This window comes from Dipodomys spectabilis, unplaced genomic scaffold, assembly GCF_019054845.1.
Source record: "Dipodomys spectabilis isolate Male_0828 unplaced genomic scaffold, ASM1905484v1 ptg000289l, whole genome shotgun sequence".
NCBI lineage: Eukaryota > Metazoa > Chordata > Mammalia > Rodentia > Heteromyidae > Dipodomys > Dipodomys spectabilis.
Window position 1 is genome coordinate 6,064,443 of NW_024870966.1, and position 22,838 is coordinate 6,087,280.

Here is a 22,838-nt window from a genome sequence, read left to right on the forward strand (position 1 = left end):
CTGCGTGCAGATTTCCAAATGGAAAATGTTATGGATTGTTTCTCTTGGTTGTTACACATCTGAGTCCGTGTGTCAGGAAGACACACTGTGGAGACCATGTCAGAAGATAAGTGTTTATCTGGGAGGCCTGGAAGGCTCGCCACCTCCTTCCACACGAGGTGGGGCTGTGAGCCTAAAACCTCCCCTGGCCGTGCCAAGGCAAGGAAGCCGTTTTCAGCCTCATGTCTGGATGCTAGACCTTCTCAGTCAAATTAACTCTATCATCCATGCCTGTAAAGTTTTATTAAAAATATCAAAGCATAGTTAGATTGCCACTGACATATCATCATTGATTTAAAAACTATATTCCATCATTTAAGGAGTATAAAAAGGGAGACACACATTCCCCCCCCCCCCCCCCCCCGCCCCTGCAAACCATAACCCTAGTTATTGGTTCCAAAGTTACACTACAGTGGAAATTATTGCCAGGTATTCTTTATCTGATGAATAGTGCATCTTAAAAGCTTAACATTCCTTGTATTATCTGTGTACTAAGAGGAACTATTGGGATTAAATATATTCTTACTCAGAAATAAGTTGTATGGCTCTAACAAAAGCAATTAGCACTATGGAGATAGGAATGTGTCCCTGGCCACAGCCCCGAAGTGGCCATCAAAGACGTGGCATAAGATCACAGTTTTAACCTCCCTGGTTCTATGTAACAAATGAGAACAACAACAACAAAAATAGTTGGTTCACATCTTCTACTTCCACTAGGAAGAGGGGGCTAAATTTTAGATCTAAGGAGGTGGGCATCTAAGAAAGTCAGTACCCACGTAATGCACCATTGAATTCTGTAAACCTTTTCCATAGTAAGTATCTTGGCCTTCCTACAATTACCAAATGTAACATCTGTCGCAGCAATTCTGTATGCATCGCCTCAGCAGTACTAGCATCTAACATGGCCTTACAATTTTAAGAAATAACTATGTAATAAATGCATGCTAAAGGAGTTGGAATGTATTAGAGCTAGGTTCCTTTTTGTGTGCTATTTGTGCCACGGATCAATTATCCATAGTCACGAACATCATTGCCTTCGATACACTGGAGAGCATGGGCAAAGTTAAAGGCAGTTGTGTTTTCTGGAAGGCAAGCCAAGATTCTTGGCACGTATTTTTCTTTCTGCCTCAAGGCATAGGAAAACGCTGAAATGACCCTGAAGAAAGTCTTATCATAAAGCTGCGGAACAGTTAGTTCTTGCCTTCTAATGCGGAAGCTGGTCAGATCTGACCCACCAGAAGATGGATAGCATTTTGACCTCATTATTCATGTGGATCAGGCACCTTAAAGATCTCAAGAAACCAGCTCTCCAGGCAGATACGGGGAGAGTGACAGGCGGGAGAGGCAGTGTGCCCAAGCTTGTCCTTCATGAAAATACAGGATTAGGAAATTGAATTCCTTATCACATTGCATGATCTCAAGGGGTTGGATGCAAATTTTTAAGGTTCAGACTATGCTAAACACATCTTACTCCTGTCACCTGGTTGAGAAAACAGACAGAACTGCATGGTAACTCAGGCTTCGGTGTACAGTGTCTACTAACAAGGGAAGCAGACGTGGGCTGTACCAAGGAGCACATTTGGCTGTAGTTTCCATTTGGCTGAGGATGCTGCCTACTTCTGTAGATTTTATCTACAGAACTGAGTGGTTTCTAGTTCATATCTGAAAACCATCATGGTCCCACGGAAGGCCTCATCTATCTGTCTGAACGTGGGCTCATTGTCTTGCAGCTGAGAAGACAATGCACTAATTTGCTTAGCTCCACACAGTACAGGGAGATGGAGGTTTGAAGTGCTGGGGCATGTGTAGAAACATCACCCTTCCCATCTAAATAGTGGGTCTGTTGCCAGCTCTTGGTGAAGAGCAGCCAGAAAAAGGTATTGTTTCCATAAAGCAAAAACCTTGAGCACTACTGAGATCCCCTCGTGGTCTGCACTTCAAACACGCTCACGGCCAGGCAGCTCAAGGTCAAGTGTCTGCCTGGGTGGCTGGCTTGGTGTGGCCACACCTCCACATTCCTGTATGCCTCTCAGGTTCTCTCCAGAGATCCCTGGCCAGAAGCCAGATCCTCCCCTATCGTCTCTGCCTGCGTGGCCAAGTGGGGCCATCAGCGTGCAGGGGCCCAAGGCCTCCCTGAAGGCGAAACCCAGCCTGGACCTGCAGGTTCTCAGCTCTGGCCCAAGCTAAGGCTTTCAGGAAAACCACTCCAGCGTCTACAGGGGTCTCTGGAGCCCGGTCTGATGCCACCACCATAGCTGCGCTGTGGGTGGTTGGGAAGCTGCTTTCCACTAGAGCCTTGATCAGAAAGTAAACATCGTGTCCAGAATCGCACCAGGCGGGAGCCTGCAACACTGTGAAGGCATTCAAAGCACGACAAGCCCTCCTTCCATGGGAAACAGCGGCGGGCGGCGGCTACCGCAGCGACCGCGCCGTGAACGCCCTGCACATAAATTAATAATTTACAAGTACCTGAGCTAGTACACAGAGCACCACAGCACAGCACAGCACTGGCCGCAGTAGCTCAAAGTTCTTGAAAATAATTGGTGTTTTAAAGATTAAAAACATTTCCCCCCCCTCCCCTCAAAGTTGGTACAAAAAAAATGTCACTCCCAACTGGAGTTGATAGTGCAAACTTCTGTCTTCACTGTGGAACTAAGGTGTCGGTGGGCCTGCTGCTCACTTCACATAGGCAAAGCGGGTGCCTCTGGACATTTGGGGTGGATACTTGGGAACAGGTCTGAAGGAGAAGCAAACAAAATGGTGGTCAGAGGTGTTGGGAGTGACTTCTATAAACATGGCTGTCCAGGGCGGGGCCAGTTTTTTCCTGTACTCTTGTGGGCTTCTGAGATCTCAGCATTAAGAGGAGCTGGAGACCATCATTCCTTCTGGAAGGAGTTGTTGATCACAAGGACCAGGCTCAAGCACCCAGATTTCCCAGTGTCTTACAACGAAGGACCCAACGGAAGCCTTCTCCAAGGCAGCCCCTCCCATCCACCAGCTCATTTCAGAACAGCACCGTACAACAGGAAGATGGTGTGAGTCACTTAGAGAATGAAGTTTTCTAGTAGCCATAGTTGGGGGAGGGGGGGGGGGGAGAAATTCATCAGATTAACTTTAGTCATCATTTTCCTTTAACCAGAGGATCTGGACTGACAGTGTGTTACCCTTGCAGCCACCACACGCCAGGAGCTACTGGATTATACAGCACAGCTCTTAAGACCCAGAGAAAAGCAGAGCGCGCGGGGTGGGGGGCCTCAGAAAGGAGCGCTGATTCAAGCCAGCTTCCGATGCTACCACACAGTGGCAAGACAGCCCACTACTTAAGGCCATTTTAAAAAAGGAAACTTCCTTCATCCTCATGTCATTGTAATGGGCTCCCCACCCCCCAACGAAACAGAATAAGAAAAGCAACTTCAAGTTCAGCCTACAAACCACAATGAGATAAAGCAAGAGGCGATGCAGTCTTTCTGCATTCGTGTAGCCAGGATTAAAACCATCCTCCCCACCCTTAGAACCAGCTTTATCTCTGAGATTTATTAGGCAGCTATTTCTTTCACAGGCCAAAGGTTCTTCCCAAGGGCTGTAATGAAATCACTAAAGTGTGTCTTCCCCTTCAGAGATGGGAGTTAGTGCAGGGCTGGCTCATCGTCGGTACCTTTGGTTCCTCGGAGCTCACAATGCGGGCATCCTGCCAGGGGCACGGGAGGTGGAAGGGCTGTTTGGCTGTGAGCTCAGCACCACTGTGTGCTTCTCTGAGTTTAATAAACCGCCAGAGAAGCAGAGCCTGGTCTGTAGCATTTTGCCCTGTGGGAAGTATCCCCACTGGGGTGTCACCAAGAGGTGTAAAAGCAAAGGGAAAGTGGCGTTCTGAGTAGTCGTTATCTTTGTTCTTAGTACAACTTATAGTAAGATGGTTTAATCCTGGGCTGGATACCTAGCTGGCAGGAATCCCTGGAAATTGGCTGTACCTCAACAAGGCCCTGTACCAGCTCCTGCGCAGAAGGGGGCCAACCTCTGGTGTAAGAGGATTCAGTCTGTGCGCTGTGGGGAGCAGGCAGGTCACCCCAGCAGGTGACTCAGTTGTACAAAGAAGCTCCCAGCCCCCCACCTCAGTTCATTTTGCCCGACATTTTCTGCTCAGCCCTCACAGGTCCAAGACTGGGATCCCTGGACGGGGCCAAGTGGGTCTCTCGGGAGCGGGAGCCTGTCCTCCGTACTCCCCGCACACTGCCCAGGCCTGTGTGGCCCTGGGACTTAGGAGCTGGGCTGACTGGTCATTTTCACATGTATTTCTCATCAGCTGCTGTTGTGGGGCAGGCCGGAAGCACAGCCTAGCCCTCCCCTCCCCTGTCCCAGCTGCCCAATGGGGATGGAAAGAGGAAGACTCACCTGGTGGGGGCTGGGCGGGGCCCAGGCTCCTGCTGGCCTGGGGTCCTGGCTACCGAGGCCGCGGCGGTACTGGTGAGGGTGCTGGTGAGCCGGGGTGCTCTGCTCAAAGGATTGGCGGGCAGAGGCTTCTGAGGGGGGCTTGGCTTACAGGGTCCCTGGAATAAACATGAAACTGTGAGTGTCCTCTCAGCTCCAGAACCAGACGCTGCTCCCAGAGAAGTTCTAGAAGGTTTCACTTCCTGCATGGAACCCCCTTCCCTGTACAAGGAAACAGGGCCATGACCGTTAACCTTGGCAAACTTTTCTTCCCCCAAATTTCCAACGTGGAAAGACTTGCTGGTAGAATTGTGTAGCTCTGAGCACGCCTCAGGGGCCAGCAGACTTGACAGATACAGCTTCTGTTGGGATTTCCACAGGGGAGGGGGATTCTCCTGTGACTTCAGGCACCTCTCAGTTAACACACAGATCTGACATGAGGAGCCTGGGACATCTCTCAAGCACCACACGTTACTTTCCCTTCTCCACGACTGTAGGTGCACTGCATGATGGGAAAGGCCACCTTCTCCTGTCCCCTGGCCCAGCATTCCTAGTGACCATCCTTCACCTGTCCCCGGGGCTCAGCTCTTAGTGGCTACCTTCCCCTTTTCCTGTGGCCTCTGCTCCTTGTGGTCACTCCCCGCCCCCCCCCCTCCCCTCACCCCCATGGATTCAGCGTTCCTAGGGACTTCTTTCTACAACTTCATTTTTTTTGCTGGTCATGGGGCCTGAACTCTGGGCCTGGGCGCTGTCCCTCAGCTCTTCAGATCAAGGCTAGCGCTCTACCACTTGAGCCACAGTACCACTTCTGGCCTTTTCTGCTAATGTGGTGCTCAGGAATTGAACCCAGGGCCTCATGCATGCAAGGCAAGCACTCTACCACAGAGCCACCTTCCCAGCGCTCTACAACTTTTAAAAGGCTAAATGGAAACAAGAGAACAGATGAAGAAAGAGTAGAATAGCAAACCCACAAACCATCTCTTCTGGTGTCCCACCCTTGCTCCCACAGAGGTGGTAGGTTAGTATCTGACATAGCTCTCCTCTGGCTGAGATTCTGCTCTTGGCGTCCAAGCCTAGAAGAATGCCTGGGTGCAAAGGCTTGTGGGAAATGGTGCAGGGCCTGGTAAATGCCTGATGTAACTCACTGGCATCACCAGGTGTGGTTGGGAGAGGCTGAGGCAGGAGGATCTCTTATGCCCAGGAGTTCATGAACAGCCTGGACCACACAGCGAGATTCTGGTGTCAAAACCCAAAGCAGAACATAGGCACTGTCGCAGGACTCAGTGTCCTGTGTGTCCAGAAGCCTAAAAACAGGCTGAAAACACAAGCTAAGTTTCTCCCAGTGCTTATGACGTTGAAAGCACATTTTTGTCAGCCACTGGAGCTCAGTGGAGAGAATGAAAGGGTGGAATCACCAGCTAACAAATCTGTGCAGAGGAGGGAGCCGCGCAGAGGTCTTCACCCACCTCTGTGGGAGCAGTGGGAAGGTGGGGCTGGGTCACACACAAGGGACATTTCCACATTAGATTTCACGAAAGGCAGCATCAGCAGGCTGCTGGATAAGGACCTGAACAAACCACTTAGGAACGAAGACCACAGAATTGCCTAAGGAGGCTGAGCTGTGTGCGCTTGGCCAGGCTTTGCATTCAGTAGCCCATGAGCATGTGAGGTTCCTTGCGGGCAGAGAGGAGACAACAGTCCCTCACTTGGGCCTTGATGGGCAGGTGTGGCAAATGACGCCCTTAGCATCCACCTGGCACACAGTCACCAAGGAGTGATGTCAGCTTCTTCCACCTCTCTACAACTCTTGTGGTGAATTTGTCTTTAGAGAGCAGCTCACCCCACTAACAGACTCAGAGTGATCAGCCAAGGCCAAGCTCTAATTCCTATAATGGAACAAAAAGGATGAACAGGATTTCAGTGTCTAATGTAAAAAATGAACGTACTTGCACATAAAACGGCAAGACAGGATCAAATAACTCATTACTAAGTGATACTAATTTTGCTGCTAAGTATGACTGAGCCTCTAGTCTTGGCAATAAAGATAATGTCAGGTTTTTATGGTAGTACCAGAGAAAAAGTGATGTATCTGTTATAGCCTATCACAGTATATTTGGATTTATCATGGAAACTGATAATTAGGATGGCCATTCATTCTGGCTGGTCTAGACTAGGCCTGATTTATGCTGATAGTCCTCTTCCTTCATCCCATTCTCTCAGAAGTATTCCCTAGTGCAGAGCATAAGAGGTAAGAGTGGTAAAAGTCCATGTAGTTGAGGGGCTGACTGGACTTCTGGCGTTAGCACCAAGGACAGCACATGGTCCCTTGTTCTCACAAGTCAGGACGCAGTTTGGAAGGAAACCTGGAAATGGCTTCATCCCAATATGGTGCCCAGGTAAGATGCTGGCTTTCTGTACCCTAATGGGAACCAAATGGCCATGGAACAAGGGCTCGGTCCCGGAAGATGTCTGCTCTTTTCCAACGTGAGGTGTGGATTCGTGGAACCCACTGGACAGTGGGCCAGAAGCCCCTGTGGCGCGCTTCGGTGCGTGTGGGAGGGTTGGGATCCCCTTGCTGACCTGCAGAAGTGAATCCTGGCATTCTCCATCAAGTCCAGCCTGGCCCAGATCATCTCCAGGAGGCTCCCATCTCATTAATCTTTCCTCAGATCTATTTTCATTTTAAACAAGGAAATGAATTCGAACTTCATTCCATTTCCTTTCTAACCTCTTCCAGATCTGCAGGAAAATCAAAAGTACGCTGGCCAACAGCACCTCAGACTATATTCCATCACCAGCCACCTCGTTCAGGTGTTTTAGACATTTGAAAACAAGCCTGACTTCAACTATAACTCTTCTACTTGACATCATCATAAGGAATTCACAACTGCTATCAGCTTCCACATGACAAGCAGGAACAAACACATCACGTTCTCCAGAGAGATCACCGCAGGAAGGATGGAGCCATCATGAGAAAACGCCGGCAGTGGCACACAGCTCCACTTGGGGTGGGGGATGGGCTAGGCAGGAAAACACCAAAGTCTCTGTCTCAAAGATTTAGAATTCTGCCAGGCACCAGTGGCTCATGCCTATAATTCTGGCAACTCAGGAGGCTGAGATCTGAGGATTGCAGTTCGAAGCCATCCCAGGAAGGAAAGTCCATGAAATTCCTATTTCCAATGACTCACCAAAAAAAAAAAAAAAAAAAAAAAAAGCCACAAGTAGAGCCGTGCTCCAGTGGTAGTGCTATCCTTGAGCAAAAATAAAAAGCTTAGGGACAGTGTCCAGACCCTGAGACCAAGTCCCAGGACCAGCAAATACACACAAAAAATAGAATTCCATTTATAGAACAAAAGAGATGTTATAAACCATTGACATGGAGGCACTGGGAAAGTAACAGAAGCTAAGTGTGAGTCTTCTGCAGCTAGTCACAGGGTGGGCTATTTGTGAGAGCCACTGTGGATGGATGAAAATACTTTTAATGGTTTTAAAGCATCAAGTAGCTTATAACAAGTAGGGAAGTAAGAGGCTCTTAGACCCAATCTAAGTGGAAAGGAAGGCGTGCATGGAATCTGAAAGCATTCTGGCCAAGGTACTTCCCAAATTTTTACTTCCCAAATTTTAGCCAGGTGCTGGTGGCTCCGCTTGTAAGCCAGGCTACGTGGGCGGCTGAGATCTGAAGACTATGGTTCAAAGCTAGCCCAGGCAGCAAAATCTGTGAGACTCTCATCTCTCATTAATCACTAAAACACCCAGAAGTGGAGATGTAGCTCAAGTGGTATTGCCCAATGAGAGTACTAAGACTCTGAGTTCAAGTTGCAGTACTAGCACAGAAAAAAAAATAAGAAAAAAGAAATGAGAGGATCTGGTGGCAACTGTGGAGTCAAGAAAAGCCAAACGTTGAGCCCCTCTGATGCTGGGGGTACAGAGATCAAGTAAGGAGCTTTGAGCAGAAGCCAAATGCCCTGGCAGCTGGGTTCTGTGAAGGAGCCTCAGGTTAGGAATTCCATTACGCGCATACTGATGGAAAACGACTCGAACGCACTCACCTCTCGCTGATGGCAGTACCTCAGAACCGTCCTTGCTGCTGACCGTGCCCAGTCATCCCTGTCCCCACCGCTCCCCCTGAACAAACGCGCCCTGCGGTCTTGGAAGGGAGCCTCAGACCAAGGCCGTGTCTGGCGCTGAGGCCCCTAGCGGACACAGATGCTGTTGACACCTTGAAACTCCTCAGTCAAAATTAGATTGCTCCACCCGCCTCCACCTCATCCGTTTCCATCTGCCGCCTGTCCCTTTTCCGGCCTCACAGCGAAGGCCCCTCTTTGCCAGGCGGGCGCGCCGTTGCCTCTGCTGGGGCTGAAGGAGACTGGGCTTCATCCCAGGCTTTCCTCCCGAATGAAACCTGTGTGTTGAGGTTTGCCTTTCTGCTCTTTTTCTTTTCTAACACATACTACCACCTGTCCCTAGTGGATGGAGGGGGTTCCCCTCTGGGATTGTGGACCAAGCCAGGAGAAGAATCCCAAGGCCCCAGTCATGCTTGAGCCTGGAGGTTGAGCGCACACCAGGTGTGGGGCTCATCAGCCCCCAGCCATGTAGCACAGCCCCTAACGGGGCCTGACCTGGGGACCCAGCAGAGGCTGAACAAACCCTTCCTGGGGAGCACACAATCCCACCCCTCACAGGGAATTTCCTCCTAATGAGCTCATGTCAGAAAACACCACAGCACACAGCCCGCAGGGATCCACAGGGATCCGCAGTGAGGAGGAGGAGACTTCACTCCGCTTTGGGCATTATTAGAGCCACTTTTCCTAACTGTACTTAAATAAAAGACAAGACAGAATATTTCATTCCGAGCCAAAGAGAACTTCTAAAACCCAAAGTACACGAATCAGCGTAAGCATGAATTGCATGAAAAAGTACATCATGGATGTGTGTTTATATAGAATGTTTCAAAGGCTTTCCAACAAAACCGACACTAGATTAGGCAGTGTGGTACATGCCGGTCATCCTAGCTACTCAGGAAGCCAGAGATCAGAAGGATTGTGGCTCAAGACTGGCCTGGGCAAAAATTTAGCAATAAAAACTGGGCATGGAGGGACAGCGCCCCCACCCAGCTCTGGGGGAGGCACAAGCAGGAGGATGTGGGATTTGTCTGGTATAGATGTGAGGCCCTACCGAAATCCAAACCCAAACAAGAACAACACTGAAGCCACAGGGCTGAGGCACGGCTGAAGTAGTAGAGTGCCTGTTTAACAACGGCAAAGCCCAGAGTTCAACCCCACAGCCACCAAAACAAAAGTACTCACCCAATTTGTGACAATGATTGAACCTGGAGGGGCCTAATAAGTCCTAGCGACTTTATTGTACTTTTTCTTCTTCTTTTTTTTAAGGTGCTATATGTATATATTACATGTCTGAGATTTAAATAGGTCTAGCTATAAAATTTAGACAAGTTATGTCTGTGTAACAAGTATCACTGAATTTTTTATTCTTATTATTATTTATTTGTTTACTTATTTGATCGATCATGGGGCTTGAACTCTGGGCTTGGGCGCTGTCCCTGCGCTCTTCAGCTCAAGGTGAGCACTCTACTGCTTCAGCCACAGTGCCACTTGTGGTTTTCTAGTGGTTTATTGGAGATAAGAGTCTCACGAACATTCCTGCCCAGGCTGGCTTTGAACTGTGATCCTCAGATCTCAGCCTCCTGAGTAGCTAGGATGACAGGCATGAGCCATCAGTGCTTGGCTTATCTTAAATATTTAAAAAATAGAGTAAGTTCAACCTTTGGACCAAAGGACACAAAAAAGATAGACTAATTCGTTTTGAGGCAGAATTTCTCAGGCTGTTCTAGAACTTGTGATCCTCTGGCCTCAGTCTCAGCCTCCAGTTGCTGAGACTACAGGTATGTACTAAGTTGGCTGATTATTAGACTATTTAAAAGTATAAAATTCACTACAAATTAGAACACAGGTGAAGCAGCGTTGAGAGTGAAATTCATGAGCCTAAATGCTTCTATTAATATAGCATGAATAAAAGAAGACCGTGGAAGTATACGAAATGGAAGGACGTAATTTTGGTGTGGCCTTTTCCAGCATGATAAAGGAGAAAGATGAGGAGGCAGTTCATGAAAAATAAAGCCAGACTTGTCTCAACTCTGTGCAGAAACGTTCACCTCACTTTAAAGAGGCAAGCATCTTTTTTTCTTAAAAAATAAAGAAAACCAGTCAGATGGGCAAGATAGGAACATCTCTGAACACACTGTTGGTTCAGAGCTGGGGTACAGAAATAGGGCACCATTTACAGTGAGCTTCACATGTCTGCCAAATTTGTGAGTGTGCCTGGTGTTTGCCCAGCTGCAGTGCCTGTGGGAATTCACCTCATCCCCGTGACACAGATGTGCCTACTGCATGTAGCCAGTGACGGAACAATCTCTCCGTCATCGGTAGGGGACAGGACAGAGCAGACAGCGGCGTGGCTCCATGACGGAATGCCATGCATGGAGGAGAAGGCTGGGGCAGAACCATCCGAGTGGAGAGAAGACAATGGGCTGCAAACTTACACTCACACCAAGCGTGGAAGCTGAGAGTGAGAGCCTGGACAGTTGCTGGCAAAGCAGAGAACACTGAGCTTCTCTCCCCCAGGTCAGTGCTTGTTTGAAAGTCTCCGTGATCCCCCTTTGCAGAGAGAGGGAGGTAGAACTGTGTTCTAACTGTGTCATTAACAGTGATCCTTCTGGGAATGGAACCTGCTGACAGGTGCGAGGGAGACATGGCTTCCTGCATCACCCTTTATGTCATAGGGATATTTAATTACAGGTCCATTACCTACTGCAAACACAGGATGAGGTCTGAGACACCTGGGGTACAAAGGCAACAACAAGTTCACAGGAATGGGAATGAGCAGGAAATAAACAAGCCCTTGACTCTTGCAATCATGTGCCTGATTTCCTGGTAATTCTATGCTCTCCAAACTTCTGTGTGTGTGTGTGTGTGTGTGTGCACGCGCGCGCATGTATGTGTGTGCACATGTGTGTATGTGTAGTGAGAGCAAAGAACAAGAGGGGAGGAAGGAAGAGGAAAGAGGGAGAAAAGAGGGAAAGAGAAAAGAGGAGAGAGATAGAAGAAAAAGAAGGAGAGGGAGAGGGAAGAGAAGAGAAAAGTGAAAATAAAGAGGAGAAAGAAAAAAGGGAAAGGAAGAAAGGAGAATTGAGAGAGGAAAAACAGAGAAGAGGGAAAGAAAGAAGAGAAAAAGAAGAGAGAGAGAGAGTGGAGAGAGATGCCCCACCACATCATTCACACTTTAGCCATGGTCTGTGACTTGTCACGTGAGTAACTTGCATGTGACACCAGGTCCAGTTCACCTGGAGATTCTGAAATTCCAGGCCCTCAGCAAGGGGAGAATCGCAAGAGGCAGAGCCCTCGGTAGCTAATTTTAGATGTATAGGACGAATAGCCTCAAATTTTCATCCATCCGGGATTCCCAGAGTGTGACGGTCCCTTAAGCATAACTGATTTGTGTCAGGACACCATGTTCCCCGTCTGAAATCCACTCCAGGGCCTTGCTACATGTTGCCGTGTGCACAGGGCTGCTTCAGGGTTGCTGAGGCCAACAGCCCAGTGAACTGCGGGATGGGACAGGACAGGAATATAGGCAGCAGGTGGGCAAGGGGCCTCAAGGGAAGGCTACGGACAAGCCCCGGGGAGACCCGAGGTCTGGAAAGAAGGCAGAGAAGCCTGCTGTCCCTGCTGTGGCTCTGCTGAGGGAATGCGGGCTGGGACGGAACACAGTTCTCTCGTTTCACATCCTACTGGGCTCACACTGCTGAACGGATTTCCTCTTCTTTATTCCATATTGGCATGTCTCATGAGCAGGCACTTGCGTCAGACTTCCAGACTGGACAGACCTCAGCCAGCCACATAGTGAGAAGGCGCATGCCCCATCCCTCCCGAGCCGCATTCACGTGTTGAACAGATGAGAGATGGAGGCTCACTGCTGGCCACGGCTTGATTTGCATGAAGTTAAGGTTTACATTAATGTGACTTGGTCCCATTTCTATCTGGCAAAGTGTTTGTGCTGAGGAGCTCCTGCTTATCAGTAACAGCCCCCTCTGAGTGGGATTCAGGTCCCCCATAATACTACTGCCCCTCCTGTGGCTATGAGAGCAAGGCTTGATTGTTCTGGAAGACACTGCCTCGGGTGCAGCCTTGCACGAGGCGTGTCAGTGATGTGCAGTAGAGACGCAGGGCGGCTGACTAGAAGCAGGATCTGTGAAAGCACTGAGCCCGGCACCTCCCTCCCCAGCAGCTCAGTGCCGCCTCCACCGCAGACACTGCAGGCGTCCACCGCAGGGCAGGTAGACAGTAAAGACAGGAAGGACTGTGGCCTGATCGTGTCCCAAGGAAAAGGAAAGAGCTACAGCCTCTTCCACGCAGAACAGAGGCTCTGCACCATGCCAGGCGGCCGGGCCCATCATGGGATGCACGAAAGATGGCTGGGGGGTGGGGGGGGGTGGTAAGGCAGTAACTGTGACCACTGGGCAGTGGTTAGGGCTTAGGTTATGTGAACTCGGGCTGTTCCCTTTGTACTCCCCCACCCCCACATGTGGCTCTCCCACCTCTGGATATCTTCCTGATGGGGTCGGTAGCCTTTACTTTTCTTGTTCTGATGGTCCTGGGGTTTGAACTCAGGGCCTCATGCTTCCTAGGTTGGTGCTGCACCGCGTCTCCAGTACACATGTAGCTCCTTGTGCCATCTCCCCCTGTGTAAACTGGGGTGAATGCTCGCATCTCTGCTTCAGCACAGAGAGGGTAGAAATGTCTGTGAAGGGTTCAGCCATGTAGTTTGGGCTCAAGAAGCATTGGCTATCTAATTCCAACACAGCTGGAGCTCCGTGTATACCAAAACACCACGTACAGACCATTCATACATCCACACGTACATAAGACATTTGGATATAAGAATACAAGTAGAAGCCAGGTGCCAGCGGCTATGCCTGGAATCCTACACAAGAGTGGAAAACTGGGGGGTGACAGTTGGATGCTAGGAGGAAAACTTTGTGAGATTCCCCTCTCTACCTATATAGCTAGTCTGGGTGTTTCCTTCCTGTCTTCCAAACCTATGTCGGAGGGCTGTGGTTCTAGCCCAGGCGAGGCAGAGGAGTTCATGAGATGTCATCTCCTCAGGAAATGCAAGGAAGCTGGCCACAGTGGTATGTGCCTGTCATCCTCTCAACAATGAGAAGTCTGAATAGGTGGATCACAGTCCAGGCACACATTGGGCGCGAAGTAAGATCCTATCTCAAAAAACAAAACAGCAAACACCCCAGCAGTGGAAGTGTGGCTCAGTGTTTGAGCATCTGCCAGCAAGTGGGAAACCAAACCTCAGTACCAGGACTGCTCCCTGTGCCCTGCAAATACAGACAAACACACATATAAATGGGATAAGAAGAAATAAATCCCGCCACTGTTGTGCTGCACGTCTGCAGCATGGAATTGCAGCGCAGAAGAAGAGCTGCTGAGTATTCTCATGAGCCTGTCACCCTTCTCGGGAAAAGACTCTGATTCCACAGAAGTCTGTCTTTGTGACAGAGGCGCTCACCTGTCTTTCTTTATTTCCTGCTAGTCTGTTGAAGGAGCTAATCTTACCAGAGAAGCCAACTTAACCACCGAGCGCAGCCCTGCAGTTCATAGAAATCCATGAGGAGAATCACTTTGCACCATTTCCCAGGAAGTTGGATGCTTAAAACATAAAACTAGGCAAAGGCGAGAGGCTCCCGTGTTCACTCGCATTCAGAAGCTGCTCCAGGGAAAACGTTGAGAAAGGGGGAGAGGTAAGCGCTGAGCCAGTGGCCTGCAGGAAGAATGCCCTGTCCAGGCATGGCAGATGCCACTTTAGACCAGGGGCACGCTGGAATCTGACAGCAGAAAATTGCCTTTCGATCTGCGGAATTTGCAGCCTGTTCTCCTACAGACAGAATGTTCTGTGAGCTGAGAAATTTATTTCTTGGATGTGATACTAAGCATGCTTTTGTTTAAACTGTAAATGGATCCATGAATCTGATGGATCAGAAGAGACGGCAGGAAGGACTGCAGCGGGGCATGGGCAAGGAGTCTGGCAGGCTCCTCTGGGAGGCGTCCCGCCCCCACAGCTGGTGCTGAGGAGTGAGGGGTGTCTACCACGTGACCCGTATCTTCTAGTCTTTTTTGTGGGTCATGAGGCTTGAACTCAGGGCCTGGATGCTGCCCTGAGCTTCTCCCCTCAAGGCTAGCATTCTACCACTTTGAGCTTTGAACCGTAATCCTCAGAACTCAGCCTCCTAAGTAGTTAGGATTACAGGTGTGAGCCACTCCTGCCTGGCTCTTCTGGTCTTTAAATTTTGGGGGTACTGGAATTTGAACTCAGGGCCTCCTGCTTGCTAGGCCAGTGTTTTACCATTGAGCCATGCCTGCAACCCTTATTTTTTAATTAAGTTTAGCAGCTCCAGCCCCTCTTGCTGGACTGTGGATGCTCACTCTGTGTGCTTGAGGGGTTCTGAGGACGCCTTGGTCCTGCGGACCCCTGTCGCCTGCCTCCTCCTTGTAAGACATAGTTCATGGGCTTATACCTCATCTCCCTGCTCTGGGGATGTCTTTCTGGTGGTTCACAGATCTGACAAGTAGGCAAGGTAGCAGACTGTTGCCAAGCACAGAGCTCTTCTATACAAGGCAAATGATTTCTTTTAATTCCTTGTTTTCCTCTTTTACCCTCCCTCCCTCTCTCCCTCCCCTCCCTCTCTCCCTCCATCCCTTCCTTCCTTCCTTCCTTCCTCCTTCCTTTCCTGCCTTCTTCCTTCCTTCCTCCCTGCCTGCCTCTCTTCCTCCCTCCCTCCCTCCCTCTCTTCCTTCCTTCCTTCCTGCCTTCTTCCTTCCTTCCTTCCTTCCCTCCCTCCCTGCTTGCCTTTCTGCCTTCCTTCCTTCCTTTTCTTCCTGTCTTATTTCCTCCCTGTCTTCCTTCTTTCCTTCCCTCCCTCCCTCCCTTCCTCTCTCCCTCCCTTCCTTCCTTCTTTCCTTCCTTCCTGCCTGCCTGCTTGCCTTTCTGCCTGCCTTCCTTCCTTCCTTCCTGCCTGCCTTTTCTTCCTTATTTCCTCCCGTCTTCCTTCGTTCCTTCCCTCCCTCCTTCCCTTCCTCTCTCCCTCCCTTCCTTCCTGCCTGCCTGCCTGCTTGCCTTTCTGCCTTCCTTCCTTCCTTCCTTCCTTCCTTCCTGCCTGCCTTTTCTTCCTGTCTTCCTTCCTCTCTGTCTTCCTGCCTGCCTGCCTTTGTTTCTCTTCAGGCACACTTTGCGCACCTGTTCAGGCTGGGGCCCAGGGAAGCTTGGCACAGGGTGCTAACAACCAGATGAATAATCCACTGAGTCATTTCCTTTGAGCTAGCTGGAGGCATGAGAAGGAAATTAAAGTTTTTTTTCCCCTTTATCCAGACAGAGCAGTTAGGATGAGAAGCTTAAATTCTAGGGCTCACTTTACTGTGTCACAATAGCTGACACAAGAATGAGCTGGTTCACCTGTCCTTGATTTTGCACCTTTAACTAGAACAGGGTGTGGAGGCTGAGTGTCTCCTGGGCAGAGCCTGATTGTCCTTTCAGCGTGAGGTTGGCCAGTTCAACGCTTGTGGCCGTTGTTTCCTGTCTGGCATGTCGTGGCGGGCAGGGCAGGGAATGGGGGTTCTGTGAAGGACAGAAGGTCAGTGTGCTCCATCTGTGCTGCCTAACAAGAGCCACCTCCAAACATTCCCCACACCTGCCTGGAATTAATTGCAGTTCCCTCTGTGTGGCGGGAGAGAAACCATGTACTTAATCTGTATCATATGTCACAGAAGGATTCAGACAGACAACAGCCAGGAGTAAGAGTGAGAACTGTGGATTTCTCAGTGACTAATGGCTGAAGAGTAATAGGAGCACAGAGAAATAAAACTCAGAGGAAAGAAATCAAACATAACAGACTTAATCCTAATATAATTGCATTAAATGTAAATAATCTAAAGACAGCTATTAAAAGATATTGAGTGGCAGAATGAATGAAATGCCTGAAATAAACCTTTTAAACTATAATGCTGTATGTAAGCTAATGTTGAAAAAGTAGAAAGAAGACATACTTTTCTAATGATAATAAAAGAAAACTAGTTAGATATATTAATATCAGAAAATGTAGACTTTAAAACAGAGATGACCAAAGCTTGACAAAAGCATCTTACAGTTCATCAAGAAAACATAATAAACTCAATTATGTGTATTACAAACAGCAAGAGATTCAGCATACTGGAAGCAAAATCTGATGCGCTGACACACATTATAGCTGGACATTTCCATACCCTATCTCAGTAATGGATCAAGCTATTAGCTATAAAAAAAAATTGGAGGGGGCTGAGATTGTAGCTTTGTGGTAGAGTGCTTGCTTAGCATGCATAAAGCCCTGGGTTCCATTCCTCAAAACCACATAAACAGAAAAAGTTGGAAGTGGCCCTGTGGCTCAAGTGGTAGAGTGCTAGCCTTGAACAAAAGAAGCTCAGGGACAGTACCCAGGCCCTGAGTTCAAGTCCCAGGACTGGCAAAAAAATTTGGAAGGATTATGCTTTATGTACAAATTGGCCAAGAGTTAAAATGTTCATATTTGGTACCAGCAAAGATGGATAAGATGATGATGATATGGAACATAATTGCCCTAGATGAATACTTAACATATTATGAGTCTTTGCATGTTCAGATGATATTTCAACCCAATATTTCATTTTAAGGACTCTTCCTTAAGGGAATGAAAAGGTACAACATGGATTTCTTTAGATCTTCTGAACAGAGCTTGAGAGATAATGAAGGTCAGAGACATCTAAACATGCCCACTCATTGGCAAGAACTTGAATTATTCTCTATTCAAGCAAAGTGCCATTGCTGACATAACGCTGAGGCTCTACCATACCATGGGATGTGGGATGGCTTTAAAGTAAAAAAAAAACAAAACAAATAGCATGTATACAGTTGTGTACATAAAGAATAAGTTAGGTTAAAACATACACGTGTATAGAAATTATAAGAAGAACTTTAAGGCAAAACTTATTTTGTATTTCTCATTTGCTTCTTCCCCCCTTCATTTTCTGTGGTGAAAGGTCAGAGTCGTGGTCCAAACCAACAATGACCTGCACCCCCCAAAAAAATCCACAGCATTAAAAATGAGATATTTGAAGAGTCTACACTACAGTGTGAAAGCTAGACCAGAGAAATTCAACAGCTGGCAAAGTTCTTATAATTGACTTTGAAGGTGAAAGCGGTAAGGAATGATAACCATCATTAGCCTTGAGTGATCATCAGCCTTGGACTGCTTGTCCCTGTGTCACTGACTGGGTGCCCTACCGTTCCCCATCGCCTTGTGCTTCCAGGATGCTGACGCCCAGCCCGAGGGCATTACCTGGCCCCTATATGTCTGTGTAGGACCCATCAAACCATCTGGTCTCACTGTGCATAGGCAACCACTGGTGAGGCCTGGAATTCAATAAATCTAACAGCTTTTGTCAAATTGAAATTCCAATTCTAGGCCCAAGGATGATAATATAGATAGCCAGATAGCTCCTGGTAGAGAAAAGCTTCCCCACTCCTGATTGCATGGGCACGCTAAGTACGCTGAGTATAAAACAAAACAAAACAAAACATACTAACCAGGCCTTGGTAGCTCACACCTGTAATCCTGGCCGCTCAGGAGGTTGGTATCTGGGGACTGTGGCTCAAAGCCAGCCGAGGAAGGAAAATTCGTGAGACTCTTATCTCCAATTAAAGACCAAGAAGCCAGAAGCAGAGCTGTGGCTCAAGTGTAGAGCACTAGCCTTGAACACAAAAGCTCAAGGACAGTGCCCAGGCCCTGAGTTCAAGGCTCTAGGAGTAGAGGCAGCATGCATGTGTGTGCGTAAATTAAACCTGATAGCTTTCTTGCCGTAGTCTAGGCCGTGTTCTAATGCTGTGTTCTGAGTGTCTCGTTTAACCATCTAAATAGCCAAATCATCTTCATTTCATAGAGACATAGCAAGTCCACATTAGCAAAAGCCGGGTCTGGTTGTGAGTGACCTTGTGCATACCTGCGTGTGCTTGAGTCCCGGGTGTGCAGGCAGGGGTCTGGCGGGGCCGCTGGGCACGCGTGGGGCCTGGCGCAGGGGCAGGGGCAGGAGCACTCGCTGAGGAGATGGTGGCCGAGGCGCGGCTCGGGTGTGGAGGGCTCTGCTGACGTCAGCACCCGGACACGGTGGCCATCTCTTGTCCTGCAGGGTGAAAGCGGAGAGCCAGCCCATTAGGGGTCACAAAAAGTGTCTGCGATCACTAAAGGTAGAGGAAAGAAGTCTGGGGTGCCTAGAGGGGGACTCTTTTCTTTTAAATCCAAAGATTCCAACTGAAATACACCTGTTCCCCAAATCTGGGCTAGAGAGAGGGGTTGATTTGTATCTCTAAAAACGGTTGAGTTAGGGATGTGGTGCACCATTATAATCCCAGCACTCAGGAGCGGAGGCCGGCAGACTGCAGGTTCCCAGACGGCCTGGGCTATCCCAGAGAGACTCCGTCTCGGTAAACCAACAAGAAAGCAAACAAACTAAACTTGTTCAATTAGCAAACAGGTGCAGGTCTTGAAGAAGTACCAAGAATGAAGACGCAGACCAAGCAGTCCAAACGTGATCCTGTGGGGGACATTTTATATCCAAACCACAGCAGAGTTCAAGGCTCAAGAATTCTTGAGCCAGATGCCAGGGAATCATACCTGTAATACTAGCTCCATAAGAGGCTGAGAACAGAGGATCGACAGTTGAGGCTAACCCTGGCAGAACCGTTCTAGAGACTATGTCTCTGATCACAGTGGCCTGTGCTCATCAGTGAAAGCTACCTGGGAGGCTAAGATCAGGAGGACTGTGATTCCAGGCCAGCCCTGGCAGAAGAGTCCTTGAAGACTTGGCCTCATCGAGGGAGGCTGGAATGGAAGGCTGACACTCATCAAGAGCATGGTACCCATAGACTGATGTGCGGAGTTGACAGCCCTTTGCGTAACTACCTAACCATTATAAACTGGGCACAGCGGTACGTGTCTGGTGGCAGCAACTTCTGGAAGACTAAAGTAGGTAGATGCCTGGGCAGGAATGAGATCCTATCCTAAAAATTAACCAGCTGAAAAGAGCACTGGAGACATAGATGCCTACCAAAAGCAAAGCCCTGGGTTCAAATCCCACTACCACCAGAAAAAAAATTCTTGTGGATACACTAAAAAAAAACCCCAAAACAAAACAACTTGGTAAAATTAAATATGAGAATATTGTCTACCAACGGCCCTCCTCACGCCTAGCGGTCACCTTTGGAAATCAACAAGGGGCCCTGGGGTGAGGAGCCCGCTCGGAATGCTTTCCTAGCAGAACCCCTGCAAAGGCAGCTCATCTTGCACCTTGGAAGATCTAGAAGGGGGTCACTACAGAGACTCCTGTAGTTCCGGACCATCCCAGAGCCCCTGGCTCAGTGAGTGCTGTTTGGAGTTACTGACCCAGCAGGATCCGGTTCCTACGTGTGGCACAGCTCACGTGTTTGTGGAACACTGAGCGTCAGGCCGGTTCAGCTTACCTTGGAAGTTCTGAAGCAGGGTGGCCTGCTGACTGGGCCTTTCCCGAGGTGGGCGGGGTGAGCCTGTCCAGGATGGGAGCCGCTGGCCGGCCGGGAGGGGCGCACACCCCTGCAAGGTAAAACCCGTACACGCTAACCAAGGGCGCCTCCCTTCCCCTTGGCTTCACTTTTCCTATTTCCTTTCCACCTGTTTTTGCCTACAGGTGATTCATATGCAAAGGTCGAATTATCTCCCCACTCTGAGGGGATGATCAACCATTGCCGTGTGTTCTCCAAGCCGCCCCTGTGTCACAGGAGCTCTGTTAATCTACGGAAGCGCAGCTTGGAGGCAGCTGCGAGGTAGTTTGTCTGAAGCTTGCCTTTCAGCGCTGATGTCTGGGTGCATTGCATTTGGACCGCCGGCCGCGCTCCCTTGGGAAGGGTGGGGGAAACTCCCCGGCAGGACTCACCCCCGACAGCGTTATTTATGCAGGAAACAGTGCAGGGTTTGTTTGAAGGGAAAGTGAAGAGCAGGTAGCTGGTCTGGCAGAAATGGACAAAAACCCAAACCAGAATACTCTGGAAAGAGGCCACCCGACACCCCAGAGGCGTCTGCCCCTCTGTCTACGAAGGACAATGAGGTGAGAAGTGGTTCGCTGCCTGTTCTTTCAACCGTCCTTTCTCAAAAGGACAGCCGGCCCCGCACAGGTACCTCAGCTTCTCCATGGCGGTTTTCTTATGCGTGAACAGCACTCGGATCAGGGCCTTCCTCTTGAGATAAACCACAAAGCCAGCAGCCAGGAGACACAGGACACTCAGCAGGACTCCCAGGGCCAGGCCGTGGTGATCTGAAACAAACCATGTTTGGCTCACAGAAGGAGGCCCTCGTCATCAACACGACAGACATCGAGCCATGACATTTATGGTGGAGCAAACTTAGAAGGAATAAACAGCAACGGACTGAGTAAATTCCCCAGGGACGGACTAATAAATTAGTCTTCCTTCAGAGGTCGTGTTTGAGGTTCCGTGGATGCAGCCATCATTCATGGCTGGCAGCTTGGGAGACGCCCCGGGCAGGGCACCAGGACCAGCCCAGAGCCACGGAGGGACCTTGGAGCGTCACTAATGTCTGTCTCCTCAGACCACAGCCTTCCAGCCTCTTCACACACCTTCACACACTCCCAGCTCCTCTCACTCTTTGGTGCTAGATTGTGCTTCATTTTTTTTCCCCTTTCTTTCTTTGTTTGGAGTTGGTTGGTTCTAGGGCTTGTTTTGTTCAAGGTTAGTGCTCTAGCACTTGAGCTCCAGCTCCACTTTTGGCTACTGGGTGGTTAGCTGAAGATTAGAATTGTACAGATTCTCCTGCCTGGGCTGGCTTTGAACCATGATCCTCAGACCTCAGCCTCCTGAACAGCTAGGATTACAGGTGTGAACTGCCCCTCCTCCCCCTCCTCCTCCTCCTCTTCCTCCTTCTTTTTATCAAATGAGACCCTATTTCTGAACATGTAATACTAGACAGTGAAAAAGAAGAAAAATCGTATCTTGAATAAAAAGCCTCTGGGCCTTGTTTTGCTGTGTGAGGGGCTTAATGTCGCAGCCGCCGGTGGCAATCTCCTTTCTCTGGGAGGAAGCTGTTTGTTTTCTGTGTTTTCATCACCTTTTCTGTGAGTTGATGCCTTCTGTTTACTTGTCGGGCATGTGGGAAGGAAGAGTGCAGTTAGCCCTGAGTCGCTTTCTGACTGGACTATGGCTGGAGGCTGAGTGAGGAGACCGGAAGTGCTAGGAAGTAGAGGAGGGTTACTTGGGTGCTTGGGCCTTCATTCAATCCTGTTTGCCCACCAGCAGTGTTCAGGTATGCTCCACACAGAAGGTGTGCACACAACCCTTCAGCTGCCGGGGACAGCGTGCAGGGGGCTTCCGTTACCCCAGTTTTCGCTCACCCTCTGCAGAGGGGCAGAGAGAGGCGGCAGCCCCTGCTCTGGAAGAGCCCCTTTGTATCTTGTGTTTGGAAACTCTCAAATCTGAGGCCTCACTGGGAACACTACATGCGATGCACACTGTAGCGCGAGTCTGTACTGGAGTGATACGCAGTTTGTGCGTTCTTCTCCAGCCTCCTTGGGTGATAATTGGGTCGACTTGAACAGAGACAGGCTGGGTGGCAGGGCCCTTGATAAAACACAAACGTTACACCAGGCGCTGGTGGCTCACACATGGAATCCTGAGGACTGTGGTTTGAAGCCAAACCTGGGCAGCAAAGTCCATGAGACTCTTCGGTTTAATAAACTACAGAAAGCCAGAAATGGAGCTGTGGCTCAAGGGGTAGAACATTAGCCTTGAACCCAAAAGCTCAGGGACAGTTCCCAGGCCCCCAGTTCAAGCCCCAGGATTGGCAGAAAAATCAAACCAAAGCAACAAAGTAATCTTTACTTTTTGTACAATAAACCCTTGAAAGTCCTATTGGAATATTACGTGGCAGCAAGAGACTGGTTGTCAAGGCTGAGCTGCCCTGAAGGGTAAAGAGGTCCCTGGGCCCAGCCCTGGCCTCCACCCATTCAACGGATGCTGGACAGAACGGAAGGCATTGTGGTCCTTTCCCACTTGCTGCACCTGAGGGAGGGACAGCGCATGAGCTCCTGGCCTCCTTCGGAGGGGAGGCGGCCGCACAAGTGCCTGCTGTCCCCGCCCTGAGCCCTGCCAGTGTTCCCGGGCCCCACACAGCACTGTTGTGTCTGTTGTCATGGAAACGATGGCAAAGCCACGGATTCCACACTGCCGGTCACAGCAGG

General features: G+C 49.4%; 1 protein-coding gene across 1 annotated transcript in view; it reads right to left on the minus strand.

The window, feature by feature from the left end:
• Positions 1-417: 417 nt before the first annotated feature.
• Positions 418-22,838, minus strand: part of Adam12 (ADAM metallopeptidase domain 12) — a 230,702-nt gene continuing 208,281 nt past the window's right edge. Inside the window, exons 18-22 of the mRNA XM_042701464.1 lie at positions 20,765-20,900; positions 20,074-20,182; positions 18,558-18,737; positions 4,429-4,583; positions 418-2,776 (exon numbers count right to left, since the gene is read on the minus strand). Coding sequence (XP_042557398.1) covers positions 2,716-2,776; positions 4,429-4,583; positions 18,558-18,737; positions 20,074-20,182; positions 20,765-20,900 — 641 coding nt within the window. The 3' untranslated portion in view covers positions 418-2,715. The remainder of the gene's footprint in view (positions 2,777-4,428; positions 4,584-18,557; positions 18,738-20,073; positions 20,183-20,764; positions 20,901-22,838) is intronic.